The sequence below is a fragment of the Parasteatoda tepidariorum genome, chromosome 5, assembly GCF_982258835.1.
Source record: "Parasteatoda tepidariorum strain Cologne lab strain chromosome 5, Ptep-v5.0, whole genome shotgun sequence".
Lineage (NCBI taxonomy): Eukaryota > Metazoa > Arthropoda > Arachnida > Araneae > Theridiidae > Parasteatoda > Parasteatoda tepidariorum.
The window spans coordinates 119,313,383-119,339,265 of NC_141759.1; the positions used below are offsets into that span (position 1 = coordinate 119,313,383).

General features: G+C 26.8%; 1 protein-coding gene and 1 long non-coding RNA gene across 8 annotated transcripts in view; one reads left to right on the forward strand and one right to left on the reverse strand.

The window, feature by feature from the left end:
- Nucleotides 1–1,796: 1,796 nt before the first annotated feature.
- LOC147810107 (uncharacterized) lies at nucleotides 1,797–3,834 on the reverse strand. Its single transcript, XR_015434227.1, has 3 exons — nucleotides 3,456–3,834; nucleotides 1,977–2,086; nucleotides 1,797–1,810 (listed from the first exon to the last, which is right to left on the reverse strand). It is a non-coding gene; the product is annotated as an uncharacterized LOC147810107 (long non-coding RNA).
- Nucleotides 3,835–4,092: 258 nt separating this feature from the next.
- LOC147810108 (WD repeat domain-containing protein 83-like) overlaps nucleotides 4,093–25,883 on the forward strand; it is a 45,653-nt gene continuing 23,862 nt past the window's right edge. For 4 of the 7 annotated variants that reach the window (XM_087164998.1, XM_087165002.1, XM_087165000.1 and 1 more), the window contains exons 1-4: nucleotides 4,094–4,424; nucleotides 4,497–4,721; nucleotides 9,193–9,325; nucleotides 12,370–12,447. In XM_087164998.1, the coding sequence (XP_087021124.1) occupies nucleotides 4,352–4,424; nucleotides 4,497–4,721; nucleotides 9,193–9,203 (309 nt within the window). In that variant the 5' untranslated portion in view covers nucleotides 4,094–4,351 and the 3' untranslated portion in view covers nucleotides 9,204–9,325; nucleotides 12,370–12,447. Of the gene's footprint in view, nucleotides 4,425–4,496; nucleotides 4,722–9,192; nucleotides 9,330–12,369; nucleotides 12,448–12,731; nucleotides 12,917–25,883 lie in introns of those variants that run through there. The other 3 variants (XM_087164999.1, XM_087165001.1, XM_087165004.1) reach the window with 2 other exon arrangements.

Below are 25,883 nucleotides of genomic sequence, written 5' to 3' on the forward strand. Positions count from 1 at the left end.
TTAAAATTTTTACTGGGCTCACAAGTTTTATTAAAGGCTACTGCTATGCTGAAGATAATTTCCTGCACTAAATTCAAGCTAGAATAAATATATAAAATCAATAACTTAAGCTTTTCTACATTTTTTAAATCTAAATCTATTCTATACAAAAAAAAAAAATAGATTTAACATTCTTTTCACTTAACATGAAAATAAATCTTCAAAATTGAATTGAAATATACTTAAAAATTAAGTTTAAGATGGCTAAAAAAATTAAAGAACAAATTTATTTTGCATTTATAATGCATTATTTTAATCAGTAGTATTAGACATCCATAACTCATTACAAAAACCTTTGTATTGAACTGAAAATTCTTAAACATTCAGAACTCGAAAATCTCGCCAACTATTAAGAAATGTTTCAATGGGTACCATTGAAATTAAACAATATTATAAAAATACGTTAGATTAAGCTCACATTTTCAGTATGCCAAATTAGGCGACAGTTTATTTTATATATCTTTATTTACTACTTTATTTTATCTTTTAAAAATAAAAAAAAGCATGAAAAAAAATAAATCAGTGTCAAAGGAAACATCTGTTTCTAAAGTAGATTAAAATAAAGTGAAAGGGAAAAGTAAAAACACCTGCATTTCCAATGAACAAAATAAAGAAATGGAAGTTGGAAAAAACTGATCAATCAATCTTGACAGCTGTGCAAGTGCTACTGGTTAGTCCACACATTTCCCTCTCCAATTTGACCATAAATTAGCCACACCCTTTTGACATTAAAAGAACCACTTGGGGTACAAAATGAACTATCCCTTTTGCTGCTTTTTTTATTTGATGTAAATTATACTCTTTTGTTTTCTTATTAGTTATTAACTGATAATTTTTTTTTTAATCGTATTTAGTTGTTAGCTTGTTTTTTCTTATTGTTATTAGTTTTTAGCTTGAAACTGGAATTCCGAGGAATTTCCGAAACATGGAATTTCATCGGTGCCATGAATGCCGGATTTGAGGTCCTATACTGTATAGGGTCGTTTATAAATCTTGTATAGTTCAAAGTTATATCTCATTCACCAGTAATTGTTTTCATTTACACCACCATGTATACTCCGCAAAATCTTTCTCTCAAATATTGCGAATACTTTTCTTACAGTTTTGTCATTGTCCAAGCTTCAGAAGTGTATGTCAAGACTGACCGGACAAGAGTTTTGTAGATTAAGAACTTTGCTTTCCTAGAAAGAAACCTAGATTTAATAATTCTTCCCAGCCTTATTTGCCAAATAGAGCCGGTTTTTTATTTTAGGAGTCATTCTGCTGTCAATGGTAATAATTGATCCTAAGTAAATAAAACTCCTTACTGTTTCAAATCCATAAGAATCTATTACAAGATAGGAGAATGGGACTCTGTTTCTTGAGAATAATATATATATTTTTTCTCTACATTTATAACTAAGCCCATTTATCTTGCAGCCACCTCAAGGGCAAGAAATGCATCTTTCAGGACAGGAAGGGAACGAGCAATTACATCTACATCATCTTTCTTCTTGACCAGTTAAGTGTAAATCAGAGTTTGTTCATTAGAAAACAACAAATTTCCAACACAATCGAGCTACCAGGTCTTGCCCCACTTTTTCCCTTCATTAATTTAATTAAAAATATAAATACTTAAAATTCGCTTTACTGCATTTGTATTTGAATGAAAGGAACTGCCTTTTCAAAATAAAACAAGAAAGCAAAAACTTACTTTATTCTGTTTATTAGTTCCAGTCTGAATCCAGACTTGTACTTCAGAAACTTTTTTTTTATGAATTGCAAGCTCTTCCTAAAAAGAAAATAGTTCATCAATAGTTCATTATATTTTACAAAAACTTATTAAATAAAATATGAAATATTAATTTTGAGAAAATTATTTTAAGTAAAAGAAATTTTTTATTAAACTTCTTTATTAAAATTTTATTAAGAAAAAAAAATCAAGCAAATTTTACTACAGCAGAAAACTTATTATCCGGAACGATCGGCACCATCGCTATTCCGAATAACTGATTTTTCCGGTTTTCTAAATCGCTACAAAATGCAGTTTTTTTATTGTCAAACCCAACTAAAAAAAAAAAAAATTATTATTTAGAAATAATTTTAAAAAGAAGAAAAAATGATAAAGTAATACACATAAGATTAATAACATAAAAAGGAAAAAAAATAATGAAATAAAAATACATACAGGCTTAATATAAAATGAACAAAGGTAAAATGAAAAAAAAAGGGGGAGATGGACTCTATCTTCCACATTGTTTTCTTCTACTTCCCCATTATCTGCGCCAGGACTCAAAACCATCCACTCCATTTTTTACTTCATTATTAAAAAATGAAAATGGAAAACTCAGAGCTTTTCTTTTCCCTTCTACCTCTGAGAGAGACAACATTGGAGTATAATTCTGGATGAAAAATAAATTCTTTCGAAAATTTCTGGAGAAAAGGAAAGCAAAATTTTTTTCTTTGTTATTCTTTATTATTCTCAAATGAGAAGTGAAAAATCTCCAGCATTTTTTTTCCCTCCTCCTATGAGCTAGAAAGACATCGTTTGAATATAATTCTGGATGGGGAAAAAAAATTTTCGAAAATTTCTGCAGAAAAAGAAATTTAAATTTTTGTACTTCCCAAAGGAAAATTCTTTCTACAATAAAGTCTGTAATGTTCTGTGACAATATCGCCGTGATTCTGGCAAGAAATTACTATCTAGAAGAGTTTAACTAGGGTTTCAACATTTTGATAAAACATTAATTGAAATCAGAAGGAAAAACATGTGTATCACAATCTTATTCCTTATTAAGATGAGCGATTTTATTTCTCCTGTACTCCAGTTAAACCAGCAGTTTTCAGTTAAATTAGCAAGACATAATAAAAAGAAGGCCCTTGCTTAAGGGCCAGATGATAAGAAAACAGATGTTCAATAAGTCACCCTTTCTCACAGAGCTGTGATTGAATAGAAACACCTATGTAGAAGGGAATGATTGATGTTATTTAGTACAAGACTCTTATCTCTCTTGACAGTGTAGGAAACTAATGCTTATTTCTAAAATGATGGTAAAGTAAACACCTTTTAAAAAAGTCAGAAAAATCTTATGAGGAAAATATTTTTTTTTTTTAAATAGTGGGGAAAAATTTATCAAATTTCGTTCCCGTTTTTTGGTTTTCTGATTTCCAGATAAGAGTCTCTGTATTGTACTTAGAAAAATAACTAATCGAACAAAGGATTGGTAAAAAATCAATCTGTAAGAAACAAACAAATAAAAGAAAAAAACTGTCACTGTAGTTACAACAACTATTGATATTCAAATAAATTTGCTATTTCAACAATACACTTAGGAAATTTTATTTAACTCTATTTGGATCAAAATTTCAAAACATAAAAAAAACCAAAAGATCTTATTTTTCACAAGTACAAATCTCAAAAATTATAAGATATATACTTAAAATCAAGAATAGAGAGCAGTTTCAGATTTGCACTGATAAAAATGTACAAGTACATTTTTATCAGAGTACAATTAATAAGAGGGTAAAAATATACTTGAGGGTGCCCCTTGGCGACTTATGTTTGGCACCATTCCTTGTGGAACACCGTGGTAACAGGAATACGGCCAAAACATAATATTCCAATAAAACATTGGAAAATTTCAACAAACCATCGACCAAAACTTTATAAAATTACAATGTTGTTGTTGTCGTGTCTATGCTCATGCAAAGATTAGAGTCCTCCAAAAGTCTTGATACAAGGATAACATTTATTTCTCATCAAGTTGTGTCATAACATTACAAATCACACGAAATATGTAAACAGAGTGATCAACTATAAATCCTCAAATTGCAGCATTTAAAAGGAAATTTTCAATTAAAACGGCATCACAATTTAAAGTTTAGTACACTATCCTTTGAAAAATGTATGTAATATTCTAAATAAATTCAGAATATAAGTTAAAAACACTTTATTTTTAAACTTCGCTATGTTAAGTCTATGACAACCTCGCCACCCAGGCACCCGCAATTGATTGTTTGTTTACAATCAATGCCCGTGCCCCATGGCCATGGAGAATTTCGATGCGAGGTGCTCCAAGTTGAAAGAGGGAGCCGAAATTACAATGAACCCAATATAAGCAAAACTAATAAACCCAAAAAAGTGCATTTTGTATCTAAACAAAAATTAATGAAGTAAGCACAGACAGAAAAGGAAAAAAACTATGTAAGCTATAAGTTGATCCTCTGAGACTCCATCAAGTCATCATATGTTTGAGATCAAACCACTGCAGAAAGTTTGAAAGTTGGGTAGAGCAAAAAAAAACTTTTTTTTAATTTGTATATTTCTTTAACTATGGGTTATCCTAGTATTTTAAAAAATCATTTAACTTGCAAACAAGGCGCTGTTTGTACAATCTGCTTTAATTGTATGTTTTGTTAACCATTTAAAGTGCAATGCTCTTTGTTTTTCTTACTGAACCCTTTTATTTTATTTTTAGTTGATGGAAACTATTGCATGGCTGGTGGATCTGAGAAATCAATAAAACTATGGAAACTTTATAAATCATCGCTCTTGAAGACTTATATGGGACACGAATATGAAGTGTTAGACGTTCAGTCTTCAGCTGATAGTTCACATATAACATCCAGTGGAATGGACAAAACCATTTTTTATTGGGACGTTAGTACCGCCCAAATAGTGAGAAAGTTTCGAGGTCGTGCTGGTATGTTCTTTTATTAGAGAGTTGGGCAATTTTCTTAATGTTGATTTCATATGTAATTATTGGAGATCTTAATTGTTTTAATATATAGCATTTTTTTTCTTCGCAATACATTAGGGAATCTGTTCAAGCCATCTACTGTTAAGCTAAAAAGTATTGAACTTCAAAATTTTAATAAAAGTAAATAAAAATGTGTAGAAGTTTGTCTGAGGAGGCTTAGGGTTATACCCATTAAGTTGGTCCTCTTTTGTGCATTTTTTTTTCTTTTTATAGTTTCCCACTTTTCACTGCCTGAAAATCTCAAATGCTTAGCAATTACTGTAGGAAAGTACTAATACAATGGTCTTTTTTAAATCTACACTCAGTTTTGTGAACAAGAGTATTTCCAAACTTCTCAAGCCAAAAATGTAATCATTAAAAAATAAAGTATATTTAAATAATTAAATCCTGCAAAACTGGTTTTGAAACCATTGTGGGATTAAATTTGCCTAAAAATGTCTTCTGTCTCAAAAAAATTCTAAGAGAAGTTTTGTTTTTATTATTTAGATGAAAAAAACTCCAGGGGCCTAACTACTAGGGTGTTGTAAGGGTCATCTTGTCCTGTTAGTGTTGCATGTTATAACCTTAATTGGCAATTTCTAAATTGTCAGTATCAATAGATACACATTTCAAACAATAGGCTTTCTTTTTTTAATTTTCAAGGTTTTTATAATGTTTTAATTTCTAACGTTCTTCACATATTAAACTGGTGTTAACACTAAAAGCTATTTTAAATCACTTTAACAATGTTCTAATTTTCTTTTGAAAATCCGAAGCTAAGCTACAAATTAAGCTTGTAAAAATAAATTCATCTTAGTTATTTTATAAACATTTAAAAAATATTATCTATGTTTCTATTTAAAGAAATGCAGATTCCCATTAAGTGTAAAATTTTGCACCTTTAAGTGTACAATTTTTATGAGAAAATTTATTATTTTTTACACATTTTCTATTCAAACTACAACTATTAATTTAAATAATAAAAAATAACTTTTAAGGCCTGTTTACACGGTCCAATTTCTTGAATCCGAGAAATCGGACGCATTTCTTTGTCCAAGAAATTGGATGATTCGTTGACACTATCCAAGTTCTTGAATGTCGCTGATTCGTTGAAAGAAAAACTCGCGCATGCGCATTGTTCATATTCAACATTATAAAATAATACTTACATAAGTTTAAAATTACTGAATAAATTCAAATAAAATCATAATAACACAAATAAACCGCAACAGGTCAATTTATTCGGACTAAAATATATGAAAACAGACAAGAAGACAACATAATTTGCTGCCTGATTGTTGACGACACAAAACCAAGGACACTGATTGGTTAAGGGAGAAAAAACTTGGATGGAAAGTAGAACATGCTCTACTATCGTCCAAGAAGTTGGACCAAGTTCTTGGATGTTTGTTTACACGATCAAAGCTCAAAGCAAAACAAGTTTCCATCAATATCAATCAATCTCTGTCCAAGAAATTGGATCGTCTAAACAGGCCTTTACAGAGAATTACTTAAAAAAAACAAAAACATTTGGTTTAAACCAGCCAACCCTAGTACAAGCAATGTCAGTTTTTGGTTTGTAAAAGTCATTGCCCAACAACCACATGCATAGGTGTTGAAAATAAGAAATATGTTTATTAATGATAATAATACTTATAAAATAGGATAATATCACAATCATTATTATTGACTATAATTATCAAATAGTGAGACCAAATTTACCTGATAGGCAGCAGCTTGAAGCTCAAAGAACTGAAGGGGCTCCCGTAACTAAAACACTATGTCTTTTAACTAAAATATCTGTTTTTTGGTTTTGTGAAATGAATGAGCTTAAAATGCAAACAAAATTGCTATTAATTTAATGTTTAATAATCAATAATAAATAAAATAATTTTTAAGAAAAAAAAACTTTTCTTTGGTTTTGAAGGAAAACTTTCAAAATAAATTTTGAGTTTAACTTATAAGAATCCAGTTAATGTAGTCTAAATTAATCTCCCAGATATTATTTTCACTTTATATAAATTTTGTCTTAAAATGTTTAACAATGTTTTCTTTTGAAAATTTCTGAAACTGTAATACTTTGGTTGAAAAAGTAACGCAATTCTAAGTTTTCAATTTGAAGGTTCTAATTGATGTTCAAAAAACAATATATTAAATTTTGTACAAGGGAACTATTTTTTTAAGTTTCTATAGCGAATATTTTTTTCCTTACCTCACTTTGCAATGTACTTTTTTCCAATTTGTACATTAGAAAAATATAAAATAATTGATTAGAAATATAAAAATGTAAAGCTTACAAGTTACAAGTAGCATGACATGATATTATTTTAAAGCAAAAGTGCATTTATTTTTTTTTTTTTTTTCAAATTCCACATTTTTTATCACATGCAATATTTATTTTGAAACTTACATATTTGATATTAGGAGTTTAAAGAGATATTTTTATGAAAATGCTCCCAGACTAGGCAAACAAGTGTGCACAGCAGTTGGTACCTACTGGAAAGTCTTATATTTAAGTTTGTGTGACCAGTGGTCTGTCAAGTGCAGATTTACTACCGCTTAGTGGTACCTTCACAAATTCAACTTTAGAAAAACGGTAGTTTCACAAGCTGCTTTTAAAAAAGCAAGCCTCTGTAAACTTTACAGGAAGTCAAAATTCGAACATATTGAGAATGATTTTTATGGATTTTTCAATTTTACAATTTTAACCCCAAAAGTTTACAACAGTGAAATTATTTTTGAATATATGGACAAAAATATATAAAAATTTAGAAGTCATAAATTATTTATATTTAGTAACAGGTTTTGAAAATATTTTCTTACTTTACCATATTTTTGTATTGATTTTTCAATATAATTTTTAATTTTCACAAATTATGTCTAAATTTTCACAAAATAGATACCTCTCAGAGAAACCTAGACAAACCCCTATACAAAAGATTTTGAGACATCTTTGTATTAAAGTATAAAAAACTTTATTATCTTTACATATTTCTGTTGGTCCCGCAGTGGACTGATCGTAAACACATGGTTCCCAGTAAAACACGGAAGTCAAGCATCGCTGGCTGCGGTCAGTGAACGTGTGGGTGACCACTTTGATCAGCCTGCATAGAAACCAAGTGTGTGTGGTGTCTGTCTTCGTTAAACTGTTCTACCGTAAAATGCTCATCTTTGTGCGTAGATCGCCGAGCTACCGAAGCAAAGGAACCATCCCTTCTTCAGAGAATTGTGATGGCGTGTCTTCGGATCATCCTCAAGGATGTTTCCCAGACCGTCGCCAATAGCCCATTGTGCAGCTTTAGTGCAACGTAAATAAATACCTACCTACATCTTCCTGTTGTAAAAATAATTACCTATTATATTTTAATTTATCTCTCTTTGAATATTAAAAGGAAATGAGCAAAAGTTTCCCATTGTTTAAATAAATTTTATTTGATTGAGTATAATTTTAAATTTCATATGATGCAAGAGATTTTATGACATCTTTGCCAACATTGCAGCAGGAATATGTAAATTTCAGTCTGTATCAGAGCATGAAATTTTTTTTTTTTTTTTTTTTTTTTTTTAAATTTTTGTTTTATAAAAATAATTATTCATTACATTTGGATATATATTTACTTTTCATATTATAATGAAATGAGTAAAACTTTTTAAATTAATTTTGTTTTTCAATTATTTTAAATTTCACATGATGTGAAAGATTCTAGTATGTCATTGTATCAGAGCATCAAATGTTTTAATTTATAACATTTTTCTTTATTTTGTAAAAGTAATTGCTTCTTGCATTTTAGCATAATTTTATTTAATATATTAAACTGTAATTTGTTGAGCTTTTTTTAAATGAATTTTGTTTAATTAAGTCTGGTTTTAAATTTTAGATTTCATATGATACAAAAGGTTGTATGACATCTTTGTCAATATCAAAGCTAAAAATACTTTAATTTACATATTTCTTTTAGAAGAAAAAAAAGAGCTCTTATGTTATAACATAGTTTTATTCACTTTATTAAAGAAGTCTAAGAGGTTTTTTAAAAAAATTAATTTTGAAATAAGTTTTTTTAATTGAGTATGATTTTTAATTTTAGGTTTGACATGATACAAAATATTCTACGATTCCTAAGTCTGTATCAGGGAGTGAAATATTACTTTTTTAAAATCTTTCTTCTGTAAAACTATTTACTCATTACATTTTATGTATATTTACTTTTCATGGTATAGGTAAATGAGTAAAACTTTTAGATTGCTTACATTTTTTTCTAACATTTTAAATTTCACATGACGCAATATATTCTAGAACATCATTGTCTCTATCAAATCTTGAAAGATATTATTTTTATTGAATTTTTTTTGTGCTCTTGATATTAAAAGGTTATCAGTAATACTTTCAAACATCTAAAATAAAATTTAGTTTATGAGTTCTAATTTCAAATTTTAGGTCTTGCATGATGCTCAAGATTCTGTGACATCCTTGTCTGTATCTGGCTATGAAATACTCACAGCATCATTAGATTGCTGTATTAGACGTTATGACATGCGAAAAGGACTATTATGTCAAGATAATTTGAGTAGTAAGTTTTTAAATAAACTTTATGGCATTTAATAATGGTAACTGTGTATTTATAAAACATTTAAATAATTAACAAAAGAATATTTCATGATTTTTTCGGTGTAATTATTTTACCTGAAACTTTAAATATTTTATATTAAATATATATATATATAGCACAATAAAGACAAAAAGGATAAAAAGAAAAACGAAGAAAATTAAGGAAATAATTTTTATTATAAATAATATATAAGTTTTTTAACTTACTGAAGTGCGTTTGATTTGTTAGTTACCAAGGATTGTCCAGAAAATGGATGTGCAAAATATAACATTATTTACTTGCAGCTTATGCACCGTAAATAAAACTTAGTAATTTTCTTCATTTTTCTCTTCATAATTTTTGTATTTATTTATTGTGCTATGTTTTAGTGATCATATTTATTGCAGCTTTAGCACCTAATATTATCCACTGTTAGTTTACTTTTGTTTTCATTTTGTTTCCTTTTTTAATTTGTTTTTCATATTTCGTGTGTTTGGGATGTTGCTCTATGAGCCTATTTTCATGTATTTAAGAAGTAAAGACAATTTAGTGCCTGGTAAAAAATATGTTAAATATTTAAATTATTCTGTGTGTGAAACCCGATACGAAGAGCCTAATTCAGAGTTGACCTTCAGCTCAGCATCCTGCTACTCTGAAAGCAAAAGATTTTTTGTGTTGCATTCAATACCTGAAATTTTTCCATCTTATCAAGTGTGTGGTTGTAAACCATGTAAAGCTTTCCCTATTATTGACAAAAATACATATAATTCATAATAACGGTAGCTCCAAATCTGTTTGTAAAATTAAATACGCTATTTGTATATTGGCCTGCTGTTTTTGTAATATGAAATATATTGAACAAACCAGCAACTCTCTTAATATTCAAAATAATCAACACTGTTCAGATATAAACAGTAATAAAATTATCAATAACCTGGAATTGAATTATTTTAGAGAACTTAATTTTAGTAGTGCCGAAATTGTTTTAGTAATAGTAGATGATTTTGTTTAGATATAGATGATTTTGAAGACCACAAGAAGAAAATTACTACATGCTTTTCTACAAAAATTTTTTGCTGAATGAGCTAAACGATACCTTCCAACATACACAGATTAACTTTAATGATTCCTCAGCTTACTTACTTTTTCATATTAAAGATGAGCGTGCAAATCTAGGTAAACGGGGATCAGGAAGGATTAAAAACTCTTTTAATAGTGAGAAATTAAATGTAAATTTTATTTCTAATATGGAAAAGATTTTAATAAACATTATAATATTAAACCTATGAAAGATTTTATTTTCTCTCTTAAGAATTATGATGTATATAAGCTTCAAGATCTTTATACTAACTTTTCTTTTATTAATTTACACTTCAAAATTCTTTGGTTCGATCTTGTTAAAGTCTTTCAATCTTGTTGTAAAAAATTTTAAATAAAAAGAAAAATTTAGATAATTTAAATTTCGTTATTAACTTTAAAAACCCTATTTTTAATAAGATCAAATTTCATAATATTTTTTTAAAAAAAATTCCGTTAAAAGATTTTAACTTAATTAAAAACTTTGAATATAATAAATCTCTTGTTAGAACTATATTAAATTATAATGATATTAGCAAAAATTTTGGAAAAATTTATACACCCGATAATGAATATCACTGAAAAGAAGAGAAATATTTTGATTATTGATAAACATCATAAACATATTATTACTGGTAATTTAAATATTATTGAAAACTTAGAACTTAGAAATTTAATGATAAAAGGCACAAAATTTAGACCCATTTACAATATAATTACGATATGATTATAATACAATTAATTTACGATATGGTTACATTTACGATATGATTATAAGACAATTAATAAAATTCTAAAATACTTTCTTAATGATCTCAATAGTTTCTGTTTAAAGATGTCAAAAAAGATTCTCTTTACCTTTAGGTATGTTAACAGATTGGAAATCGGTTATTTATTATTACTTTAATAGCTTTTTTCCAATAATAATGAAAATTTAGATAACAAATTCAACAAATTTTTCTAAAATTTTTCAATCAATTAAGCATCTACAAAAAAGTTTTGTATAAAGCAAGAAAAAAAAATTATAGACAAAGCTAACAATAATTATGCAATCTTCTGTAAAAAATTCTATGTTGAACTTTTAAATAAAAAGTTAAAAAAAATAGTGAAAATTTTAAGCTAAGTTCTTTTTAAAAAAATTACAAGTGAGTTTCTATTGTGGATCCTTCATAAATTTATAGATTAAATGTTTATTAATTTGTTTGTTAATAGTGTGTTATATACAATGTGCAAAATAAAGAAGAGAGCATCTTTATAATTTTTCATGCACTAAGAAGTTATCTTAATAATTCTATTAATTTAGCATCTTAGCACATGAAGATAAAATCGTTAGGCCAAAAGGTATAGAAGTGCTCATTTTTTTATTTTGCACACTATACTGTTGCTTTTTGTATAAAGCTACTAATATTAGTACAAGTTCTTGAGAAGAAGAAAAATTAAGAGTATTTAGTTACTGATTTAAAGGACCGTTGACTAAAAGATTTCACTTGTCTAAGGAGGCTCTACCAACCTGCAGGCCAGGGGCCAAGTTAGGCTCACTGCCTTAACAAGTGGCAATCATTTTGTGCTTTCAAGACAAAAAATGCTTCTAATGACAGTTAATTATTGTTTTACATACTGTATACAAATAATATATGCATTAACTTTTATATTGTCGAAGGCATGATAGATGTTATGAACTTAATATTTCTTTTTTTAAAATTTATAATCTTTAATATTTTTTTAGATTACCATCAATTCTATTAAAAAGAAAACTTTGTACCAGAGTAGTGCAACTTGTAGTCCTTAAAAAGTTTAATTTTTAAAAAAATATTGTTTTTATTTTGTACTATAAGATATTTTAGTCTTTTCCCAGCATTTGGAAATATTTGTCTTTTGAGCTAAATTATTTCTTCAAAGTAGTGATAAATGAAATGAATTTTTTTATTCTCTTTTAATTTTCTTGGCAGTGACATAGATATGGTTTTTTATCCGTGGCATGAACAAAAACTTAGAGAGCCTGACTGGTGTGAAAATGAATTTGACAAGTAAGTGTTCTCCTTGTTAGTTGTCAATTTAAATTTAGATTTTTTAAATCAAAATTAAATAAGCCAGTTTTTTATTTTATAACAATTTTCTTTTAATTGTTTGTAAGCTGTGCAAAAGATGAAGTTATTATATCCATCTTTTAACTGCCCGGTGTGATTTTAGCTATTTGCCCAAATCACCCTATTTGCACTAATTCACAAAATCAGGACCCTGGTTGAAAGAATGTGACTTAATGTTTATTTTGTATTCACAAATTACGAGTAATTGTTTCACAATTTTACAGAAATGGACCTTTTACAAAATGTCTGGACAGACCCCTGACATTTATCCCTAAGATGTGCAGCATTAGATTTATCATATTCTTGAAAAGGGACTTCTCTATCATGTACCTTTAGTCTTGAGCTTCAAAGGATTTTTACTCTGTATTACTTACGTTAAAACTGTTTTATGAGTAAACTACAAAATATGAGAGTTTTGTGTTGTTAGAGTTTTTATTTTTTTCATTTATTTACTTTTTTTAAGGAAAATAAGTAGTTTAATGTCGTAATGATACCTAATCACAAACGATTTAAAAAAAGTAATTTCATTAAAATGTTAAATAATAATAATGATCAGCATCATTAGCAAAGAAGTAAAAAAGGAAATGGATGTTTAGGGGAGCTTCATTCAAAGTAAAGTATAAGAAAATAAAACAAAATGCCAAAAAAGCCCAATTCTTCTCAAGAACTACCACCAACAGGGAGGGATTAAAAACGCTTAGCCGGACATCATTAATTTTCCTTTTTACCCTACAGAAAGGTGATCTACAGCTGCACCCCATGAACAGCTCATCCCTATTAAAGAAAAACTTCAAATTCTTATTCTAAAACAAACATATATACTTCTTCTAGTAATCAATATTTAAATATCATGACGGATACACTAATATACATACAAATTTTTTTTATTCCTAAAATTGCATTGCGTAAAATTGATCCTTATGATTCTCATTTTGACATTACATTATAATAATACATACTGATTAATTCATATTGATACATAAAAAACTTAACATTTTTAGATGTGCAGAAAAAGAGTTCTAGTTCTTACCACATACAAAAGTGTTTAAACTACAAATTACTAATTTTAGAGCATTCATTCCTAAAAATATTTAAATTATTATAATTTTATCGTTGACCAGTCTGGGCAACAAGGAGGCAGTGGGTAAAATTTGTATCTGTTTTTATATAAATAATTTGAAATAATATTTTCCTTCAAGTTTTTTTAACACTCTATGATTTACCAGACTAGTCAATGAAAACTCCAATAAAAATGCATCATTAAAGCTTGCAAACATTCTCATCAATAACAATGTTATTTGTTTTACAGTAATTGTTTAAGAGTTAACCTAAATATGTTTCCTAGGAAGGAAAGTTCTATATGTTTCCCTAAATTCTTTTCCTTCTTCAGTATTCATATTTATATAAGAAATGATGCTAAGACAAAGGACAGTAATTATGTATAAATTAACCATACAGGAATATAAAAACACTTTTAAGATAATTTCATGTAAAATTATTAAAATCACTCCCTGATGAAAAGAAAAAGAGAAAAATTCATCTTGGGAAACAATCAACTACAAGTATAAGAAGATCAAAAATTATAGCCCGATTTGATCTTTGTGTGTTGCTTTTTTATTAATGCTTATGTTAACCTGATTTTTTTCTTTTCTTTTGACTCTTACTGATTTTTACTTGAGACTATAGTGTTGAAGTTGATCTAATCGATTAAGTTGCTCTCTGACCAATCCTAAAAATTTCCTTTCATATTAACTTGGAAAAAAAAAGGCTGCCGTGCTCACCGAACTTGATACTTGCTTTTTCTCTATATCAAATAAATTTTTAAAAAAATTTTTTCTATGTCAGAAAATTGAAAGGGACACCGCTTGTTTTGTGAGTTTAATTTAACGTTTGCTATTCATTTTGCATTTCTGCTCACTTAGAACTTTAAATTACTAAGGTGTGTAGAAAACTATACAGGGATTACAATGGAAGAAAAAAATTAGCATTCGATAGGTAATTTGAGGATTTGTAACTTCTGAACTTGATGGGAAAATAGACCAAAGTTACTCTACAGGCTGCAGGTATGCAACTGAGTTGAAATTTGGCATGTTGACCAAATTTTTTTTTCGCTTAACGATTTTTTCCCTATATAATAAATATTTTTCCATTGGAATGTAGAAAAATTTATCTTTTACGCGATTTTCATAACTTCAAACTTCCCTTGACATAAAAATTTACAAAAAAAGAAGAAAAAATTTTTTATAAATATTGCCAAATATAAATCTTAACATTTATATAGACGTTTTAAAAAATATTAGGAAAAAAGAGAGATAAGAACAGTTTCTAATATGATCCGGCATATCATATAAGATCATCATTATATATTATTAACAAGAAAAATTATTTCTTGTTTTAATCGCTATTGTCTCGCACATTTTGTTCTTAATTTAATTATTTATTCAAGTACATTTGATTATTTTCAAATCAGGTATCATCTAATTTTTGTTAGGATTCTTAAAATAAAATATGCTTACGCGAAAATTATAATAGTTATATATTTTACAAACAAAATGATTTTTAATCAACTTTTAAGAACAAGGGGAAAGAACGGTGTATGTCCACTGCTTCTGGTTCTGTGAAGAAAAATAATTTGTGCACGGGCAGAAACTACATCTTTATTGTGTAATAACTCTCTACGAAAACCAATTTTTTCCTTGTTTTTATTTGCTAAACTAAGTAATCTTCAAAATACAACTAATGGCAATTCAATAGTAATTTTATAAAAGAAAGGGGGAACTAAACAGTTCTCCTCTTTTAATCTACAATCATGAATGACGAGCAACTACTGGGGCTGATGAGCGAAACAAACAGGTAACGGAGCCTCCCAGTAGAAAAACAAAAGGATGCTTACAATCTGTTACGAAAAACTATTATCTGTGTATATTAATGTAGGAGACTATGTATATTAACTATTATTATCGGACTGTGGAGGCTGATGAACTGTAGGCAAATCATTTGCTGCAGTCATGACATAAATCATGTCACAATCTAAAAATCATTTTATTAGTGAAATATGAGTAATTTAACATGATGAGTAATTTATCTACTAAGGCGTGTTTTTGAAAAAGTTATTTTTAGCATTAATCATTATTATTGGAATTCTACTTGACTAATTTTAAATGAGTTCTACTACTTAAAAGGGAGGTATGAAAATGATTTTCTTTTGTAGCATGAAAATTGTCATTCATAGGCAGCAAGAAATACCGCTTTATTTTTCACCTGTTCATGATTTAAAGATCTCCCCTAATAAGTCCTAATTACAAAATAATTTTATTTCATCTAAACAAAATTATTCGCCTTTTCTGAAATATTGAGCTTCTGTATCTTCAACTATAAATTGGAAACTATACTAATATTTCAACTCGATAAAAGTCGAAATTTCGGTACTCTTAACGTTCTTTTTATATTTCAAACAGGGTTCTCCCACTAACTCCAGAGATTTAAAACATTTTACACATACTTATAGTTGTTAACTTTCTCAAAAAATTAGTTGCAAGAAATCTTTTTAATGCATGCATAGGAAACATTTTTTCCAAATCAGCATTGAAAATGATTAAATGTGTGTTTTTTATTTTGTGTTGCCACTGCTAGTTATGTTTCTTTCATTATTCAATAGTTACTGGGAAAGGAGTAATTTTTTTTTTATATGTCTTTTGATTTGAATATTAAATTGATTTTGTAGCAGAAAAAATTGGTAACTTTTTTTAAACTATGCTATGAATCTTGTACTATTTTCTGCTTTAATTAGAGTGCTATGTAAGTCTTGAATTAAATTATATGATAAATTTAACTATAAAGCAAAATTGAAAGGGAGAAAATTTTAATGTTTATTTTAGTCTAATTTGCTATTAAAAAAATTGAATTTAAAATAAAACTTTTTGAAATGAAATAATTCTAGTTTAAAAAAAACTATTTTGCACTTTAATTGATAAATGAAGTTGCTTATTTTTGTATTAAAGATTTTCGGAATGACATATTTTATGCTATCGCAACACATGAGTTATAAATTTCTTCTCTGCTTGATATGGATAGCGAAAGCTTAAGGTTTGAAGGTCAAGCCCCGGGGGATGGGGGTTCCCTACGAAGACCTCCTCTCATTCTCTTTTCAAAAGCCACACCAATCAGTTTACAGACACCCGTGTAAATGTTTTTTGGCGAGATTCTAGAGAATCGAAAGCAAAGCAACCCTACAAAAAAAAACCACCTTGTCTTAGAGAGCCATGTTGTTTGGATGTTTTCTCACTTGAAACTTGTGTTTTATTGCAAAAAATATATAATTTAAGAAATTTTCAACAGCAAGATAAGAAGTATCGGATCTTTCGTCAATAATTTTGTGCTTTCATCATTCCTTCATACATTTCAAAATATTATATATCAAGCCGTTGACAGAATTTTCTTTCGGAAGGTATTTAAATTTGTAATATATAATATCACATTTCTTAACAATTACAAATTCGTAATTAACTTATCTTGCATATACGTTATACTCTTAAATAATTTTTTTCCTATATGTAAATCATTACATGCAAAACATTTGCTTTGCATTTTCTGTCAAACCTTTTTTATTAATCAATAAAAGAAAAATATTGTAAGATAACGTTCTCTCATAAGTATTTAAGATTATTTTTATAGTAATGATTGAAATGTTTATTAAAAACTCATAGGGAAAAAATTTACTATTTCAAGAATAGGGAAAATTTCTTATTTTACAAGGGAAATTATTTTTTGTCAATTTTTTTTTTTCGGGAGGTGTTTAAGCCCCCCTCCATATTCTATTCCTTGCTTACAGCCCTGTAATAAATGATAGGATATTGAGTTTTAAAAGCGTATTAATGTATTTTAGTTAAGTTTTTCATAAAAGAGAATATTTCTTAAAATAGTGATAAGTCAAGGAAACGGTAGTGAAAATTTTACTGTAAATTAGAAAAAGAAAAAAGAGAAGAGCAGGCAAAAAAATCATCAGAACATCATGAGGGAAGCAGTACTTTCATATAACACATGACAGTTTTATATAACAGTATTTTCAATACAACTTGGGGTTAGTAAAATAAATATGATTATACTTGGTACAATTATTATATATTTCCTCAGGAATGTTTAAGAAGCTCACCATAAATTAAGTAATTGATTTTCAAACTATTTTACTTTTTTTTATTTTAGTCATAGATTTCTTTTCGAATTATAGAGTTCTTTTTTTAAAGAAATTCTATTTAAAAAGAATGGTATAATACAATACAGAATATTATAAAAAAGAAAATAGATTTACTCAAATTACTCTATTTATCCCAAGATCATGGAAAAATTAACTTAACTCGCAGCTCATTTTTTGATGCTTTCATATGTAACACTCTATCTCTTACCAGATAAATATCAAGTACCATAAGAAAAACAACATTCATTTTAAAAGTAATTTTCATTTGAACTAGAAAGGGTTACTTATAAAAAGGCTTTATTCATAAAAGTTTAAAGTATTAAAAATCAACTTTCTTTATTAATTTTTTTTTAATTAAAAAAAGAGTTTATAATTAATTAAAATAAAACTTTATTTATTTGTTCTATAACATTTTAATTTGTTAATGTAAGATTTGTCGTAGTGGATAGCATGGATTAGCTGTCCCCATAAAACATAATGTTCCTTTACATAATTCTGTAGTTTCAATTTTTCCCCTTCATAGGAAAAATTTAAACAAACTTTCCACTGGCAAAGAATAAGAATACTTAAAAAAAATTATGGCACGAAATTTTTTTTTTCAAATTTAATTTTATAAAAATAACATTAAATTTTAAAAAATAACATATTAAGTATAAAATAGGTTTTATTTAGAGTATTATTGACAGTATTAAGTCATCTGTGACTGAAAAGAGACATGAAAAGAGCTATAGTTAGCAGAAATTAATTTTATTAACCATCAGTAAGCCATGCTATTTTATGGAAAGGGATTTCCATTTTCTTTTATACTGTTGTTTTGCCATAATATTTTAAAAGAAAATAATCTTTGATACTGTTCTTATCTTGATTTTTAGCGATTTGATATGAAACTGACTGTTCTAATCTTTTCGAATTCTGAAGAAAATAAAGCCCTCTTTCTCCCTTTGCTGAGGAGGTATATGATGTGAAAGCTAGAAAAATAATTTCCCTGCCATCTATCGGAATCTTTTGAAAACACGTTTAAAATAATAAACAGTACCCTCTTTATATGGCATTTAAAAGATTTTTTTTAATTATTATTTCAAATATAAATATGATGCTACATGGAAAAATATTCTTGCTATGTAAATGAAAAAGAAATATGTTGAGCATTTTTAAAGTATAATTTTGATTTTCATTTATATTCTGTGCTAAAATTTAAAATAAAATCATTTTATCAGTAAATCGTTTTATTCTAAATTGTCTAATATTTTGAAATTCAATTAATGAAAATTCCATATATTTTTTTATTATTTAAAAATGAATTTTTAAAAACAGAATGTCTTTAGCAATTACTATTTTCAAATATTGCCCCAAAATTTTTTGAAAAAAATATTATTGAGTTTATTATACTAGAGTTTTGTTCTAAAAATTTAAACACATTTTATTTATGCCAAACTCCTAAAACCCTTTTTTAATCCTGTTTTTAAAAAGTAAGTAATTAAACTGAGATTTTAAGTTAAAATAAACATTAAATATTGAACATTTAAATAGATTAAAACAATTTATGTAAATTAAAAATGTCCTATTTTAACATTTATTATAACATAATACTTAAATTGTAATTAAAGTTTGCAAATTAATAAAATAAAAAAGTATATTTCATAAACAATCGTTACTTTGAACTAAAATAATTTATGATTAAAAGGAGGATTTCAGCAATTTAAAGTACTTTTTCTTTTTATCTATAAATATATTCATTATTTCTGAATGTCTTCATCATTTCTGAATTGCGTATTAATTTTACTTTTATAGAAGGCTTAAGGAAAGATAATTATATATATATATATATATATATATATATATATATATATATATATATATATATATATATATATATATATATATATATATATATATATATATATATACCCAGTAAGCACACACCTCACGGCAAACGTAAGGCCGTAAGCTGGCATTCTAGGTAGGGTAACGGCAAAAGGCAAGTACAATAGGGTCCTTTATCGTTTGTTTTGAGGCATTTCAGGAAGAGGCGGAATAACTCTTCACCTATACAGGCCCGAAAAATAAAACCGTTGTTTGGCCTCTTACACTTAATTAGTTACTGGACCTTTATTGTATACCGTTGTTTGGCCTCTTACACTTAATTAGTTACAGGACCTTTATTGTATACCGTTAATTAAGTGTAATGTTACAATAGATTAATAATGAATAGATGCAGAGTTGGTAAAAAATGTGCTTTTAACTCAAAAATTTGAAAAAAATCAGGAGAGAATGGAAAAAATCCATAAAACGTTAACCGTATTTTTGAGAGGAAAAAAACAACTTTTATTATTCTTTGAAAACTGCTAATTTTTTACATAGAATATTAAAAACTTGAATTTTATTATTTTACTATAATCTAAATATACTTTATGTGGTATTACCTATTATATTTTTTAAAAAAATAATTTTATTAAAAAATAATCATTTTAAATTTTATTAAAATTTTTAAATAAATATAAATAATTATTTATTTTTTCTTTTTGAAATCATTTTCTGAAGTATAATTTTTAACTCGAAATATAATATATTCTTTCTTTCTAGAAAAATTTAATACATATTCCCTTAAAAATAAGAATAAATATTAATACTTTTAACTAGAACAATTCCTTTGTTCATTGAGAAAAAGTTTTTATTTTTTCGATTGTTTATTATAAAATTTTGTTAAATTTATTGTATCAAACATGTACTTAAGAAAGACTTATTGAATTGAATACTTATTGAAGACTTTTTCTTATTGAAGACTTATTATTATTTTTTTATTGAATAAGCGATACATTTATTTTTAACGTTAAAGGATTCAATAAAAAATCCATCATTTTTGTAATTCATGGTAAAAAAAAAAAAATCTAGTATAATTTATATGATAGCAGTAAAAGGCTAAAGGTCCGTCATTGTCTATTTTTTGTCATTTTAGGAAGAAGCGATATGAAAACTTTTCCCATTGTTTATGTTTTGGTCGCTTGAAAATTATTACTGTAAGCCCCAAATGAAATTAACATAAATTTTTTCCAGACTATGACTCCTTTTTTAAACCTTCTCTAAAACAAAAATGAATAGGTAAGTTTAAAATTCATGTAAATAAAAAAATCCATTTTATAGAAAATAAATGAATAAAAAAATATTGTAAATTGCTTAAATCCTCCTAGAAATTATAAATATCTTGAATTTAGAGCAAGGATTTTTAATGAGATGGGCTTTTTTATTACATTAATTTACTAACTTTTATTACAATTTAAGTGTTTTGTAATAATGAATGTATACCATTTATAATAGTAAACGTTTTATTTATATAAATTGTTTTTTATTTTATTTTTATTTTAATGTTCATTTCAAATTTAATATCTTAGTTTAATCACTTACTTCTTAAAAACTGGATTCAAAATAGTTTAAATGGTCTTAAGAATTTTGAATTTTAAAAAAATCGTGTTTAAATTTTCTGACTGTTTATAGCAAATGTCTAGTCTAATAAAGTAAATAACTTTTTTTCCCCTAAACTTTTAAGCAATACTTGAAAATAATAATTGTTTAGGAAATTTTATTCTTAAATATACGTTTTTAAGTAATAAAAATACATTTGGATATTTTTATTAATTAAACTTCAAAATATTAAGCAAATAATTTTTTTTAAAAACTTATAATACAGAATATAAATAAAAATTAAAATTATACTTTCAAAACGTTAATTATATTTATTTTTTATTTGCATTACAAAAATATTTTTTCATGCAGCATTAATTTATTTTTAAAATAGTTTATATACATTAAGGAAAAAAAACTGTTTTGAATGCAATACATAGATGGCGCTGTTTTTTATTTTTTACTCTAGACGTGTTTCTGAGTCCTGCGGATAGATGGCAGAAAATATAAAGTGTAGGGTCTTGTAGGGTTGCCTTTCTTTTAACTTTGATAGAATTTCGCCAATTTACACAGAATCACAGTCGGTACGGCTTTTGTCCAGGCATAACCAATTGAGGAGACTGCGGCGACAATATCCCCCCCCCCTCTCCCTTCTGCTTACTATAGTCAAGCAAATTTATCATTCATGTGTGGCAAGGGTCTGCACTATTTATTCTAGCATAAAATGTGACATAAATAAAAAAATGTTCTACTGCATATTGCCTTAACCAATTAAATAGCGGAGTAGTTATTTAAAACCATAATTGCGTTATTGAGTTTTATTTTGAAACTAAATTCTTTAAATAGCAAATTAGACAAAATTAAACATTAAATTTCTCTGTTTCAATCTTTCTTTACACTACATTCGTCACATACTTCAATTCAAGTGTTAATAAAAATAGCATAGTATTTAAAGCTGGAAAAAATACAAAAGTTACAGCAGGATTGAAAAAAAGTCACCGATTTTTTCTTCTACGAAGTCGATATAAGATTTAAATAAAAATGCATTGTGTGAAAAATTACTCATTTTCCAGTAATGTTCCCTAGTTGTAGAAAAATGAAAGAAACATAACAATACAAAATAATAAACATACATTTAATCATTTTCAAATGTCATTTGCAAAATGTTTCCTATACATGAATTAAAAACATTGTTTTTTTCTCACAAGGGGTTTTGGGTTAACAAATTTTAAAATTGTGCTATGTTTTAAATCTTAGGAACTAATAACAGAAATATGGCTGAAATATTAAAATAACGGTAAGAGAACCGAAATTTTATCTGTTTGTCCCATTAAACTGTAGGTATAGTTTTAAATTTACGGTAAATTTGCAAATCAATATTTCAGAAAAGGCATAACTATTTAGACGAAATTGAATGATTATGTAATTAGAACTAAGTGGAGCTCTTTTAACCATAAACTGGTGAAAAATGAAATAGTATTTCATGCTGCCGAATCGACTTGGCAATTTTCATAGTACAAAACGAATCCAATGAATCATTTTCATACCTCCTTTTTAAAGAATGCAGTTCTTTTTGAACTAATTTATTGAAATCCGGTTAAAGTTTGACGTTAATTTAAAAAAAATTCAAAAACAGGTCATAATTCGTAAACATGCTAATATTTAAATATATTAAATGTTTTTCAGATAGTGACGATAATTTATACCTTGACTGCAGCAGATAAATTTTTATCAATTGATCAGCTTCTACAGTCCTTTTTTAGAGACAATTTTAAATATTAATCATACGCTTACTGATAATAGTTGTTCGACACAATTTATTTTTATGTATCCTTGTTTTCTACATGGAGGCACCGTCACCTGTTCGCTACGCTCGATAATCCCTGTAGTTGAATCTCATTCATCAAGTTTGAAATAATTGAAGATCAAGTACAAATTGTTTTCTTCCACTTTTTTAAGTAAAAATTACGATTGGATTGCCAGCAGTTGCATTTTAAGGATTCCTAAGTTTTGACAAATGAAGAAGAAGGAAAAACGGTCTCGCCGAGAGTTATTACGCATTGAAGATGTTCTATGGAAAAAGCAGTTTATGCCCGCGCGCAAATTCGTTTTTTTATTCTCTCAGAACTAGAGGCATTTGGCACAAACTGTTCTTAACAATGTTCTTAAAAGTTTTTTTTTTCCTGAAAAGTCGATTAAAAATTATTTGCTTAATGTAAAATTATTATACTTTTATTTAAGTTCATTATATTAACTTGTTAATTTTGACAAAATAAAAAGGATAGCTGGATTTGAATGATAAATAACTGCGCTTAAAAAAATTACATTTTAGAAAGGCAGAGTGTGCGACACAATGAAAAGAATTTATAAATTAGAAGTAATTTTTTCTTGTTAACCGATCATATAAGAAACAATTCTTATTTCTCTTTATTCTACACATATTTTCAAATGTCGGTATAAAATGTCGAAGTTTTATATTTGGCAACACCTAGCCTTTTTCTATATAATATTTTTTTCTTTATTTTCATTATTTTTAATATTAAGTCAAGAGGGATATTATGAAAATCGCGTAAATGAAAACTTTTTCCACAACAATCAATAAATAATTATTAGTTAAAGAAAAAATGAAAAAAAAACTTTTAAATTGTAATAACTTTCAAACAAATAAGAGTTTCTAAAAGGAAATAAAGACTCTATGTTACGGTTAAAAACAAATTTGGCTCTTTCAGCATACCAAATTTAACTTCCGCAGCTGAATTCTTGCGGTCACAGAGCGGCCCGCATGTTATTTTTCTAACAAGTATAAGAGTAAAAATAATCTTGACTTAATTTTAGAATTATTTTTTAATTCCATTGTAATCTCCGTTCAATTTCCTACATATTAACGTAATTTGAAGTTTCTAAATCAAACAGTGTTTGATAAAATGTAACGTTAAGTTGAAAACCCCAAAACAGTGGCGGTATCAGTGACCTTTTCAGTTTTCTGACAGAGAAGGAAATTTATTCAGTTTTCTGACAGAGAAGGAAATTTATTAATATCTGCTCGTTTCACGTTAATTTAACAATGCAGTTTATTTTTCCAACTTCATATAAAAAGAATTTTCAGGAATGGTCAGTGTTAATGCTATTATTCTAGGTTCTCATGCGTTCGCACTTTTCGATTAGACCAATTTAATCGATTAGATTAACTTCAACACTATTATCTTAAGTAAAGAATTCTAAGAGTCATGAAAAAAATCATGATAGCTTCTCGAAAATCAAAAAGCATCTCGAAATGATATAATTAAAAATAAAGAAGATAATTTTTGAAATTCTTGGAATTCATTGTTTTACAGACTGACCTTTTTCTTTTTACTTTCACCAGAGGGTAATTTTAATAGTGTTACATTAAATTACCTTAAAGCAATTTTATATTCGTTTTATAATTAACTTATACACAACTATTGTTCTTCTTTTTGGCAGCAATTATTATATAAATATTAATACTGAAGAAAGAAAAGAATTTTCTGCGAAACGTATATTGGCTGGAATTAAAAATCAATTTAGCCCATTGACTGACAAAAGGACAAAAATTAATTTAGACACCTTCTGTAATTAATGACGACCTTAAAAAAAATCTATCCAAGAAAAAAAAATGATTAATGGGTATCCAGTGATTGGAATAGTGCAATTACAATTCTCTCATGTTATTAAACAAATAGTATTCTGTAACTTCCATTAATCATTTTATTAACGAATAAAATTGTAATTGTATAGTATATTTCTTTCTCTTAATAACACATACTTTTTTTTAATTTTTTACTTTAATAATCTTTTTTTGAATTGATTCTGTTTTTAGAAAACAGTTCAAACCAATCTTTCAATAAAATTTTATATAAATAATATCTGATATCTAGTAACTTATTCTTAGTTTATTTACAGTTAAATATAATAAATTTCGCAATTATAGTAAGAATAAAGAAGTTTAACAAATACGACATAGTTAAGTTAAATTTTTACTCTTTATTTTGTAAAAAAAAAAAAATTTATTTGATATGCATATTTTTTGTAGAATATTTATTTTGAAGAACTTGTAATTCAACATAACGTTGAGTAATTTACGCTGCGTAATTCTTTTGCCGCATTAATTTATTTATTCTTTATTTGACTTAGCTCAAATAAATATCCCCATAAAATCAATTTAGAGCAGTTCAGTATACATATCTTAATAGAAAATTAAAGGAGTTTAGTTTCCTACTCAGAATTTTAACACTTTAATCTTTACGCTACTATGACAGATATTAAATGAAAATATTATTTTGAATTATTTTCGTAAAAACAAAGTTTACTCACTGTCCCTTCTTTACACGACCCATCATGATAATTAATTCCTCGAATTAGTGCTGTTTTAAATAGTTTTCGATAAAATTATAATAATTTGTATTATTGGTAATTATTGCACTAAAATTAGTAGTTTGTAATGCAAGCACTTTTGTACGTGGTAAGAACTAGCGATTTTTTACTGTATATATTAAATGTAAAGTCTATATCAAAAAGAGAATCATAAGAATTTTAATGGTCAATTAATTTTATGCAATAGAATTTCAGGAATAAAAAGGAGTTTGTAAGTGTATTTGTGTGCAAATACACTTACAAATACAGGATCTTATTTTGAGCTTTTCCTCTCTTTGTTAGTGTATGGTAAATTGAGAAGTTAACGACGTCCGGTTATGCGCTTCTCGCATCCCACCCTGTTGGGGGTCAGAGTTCTTGAGGAACTTTACACTTTTCCAATTTTTTTTTT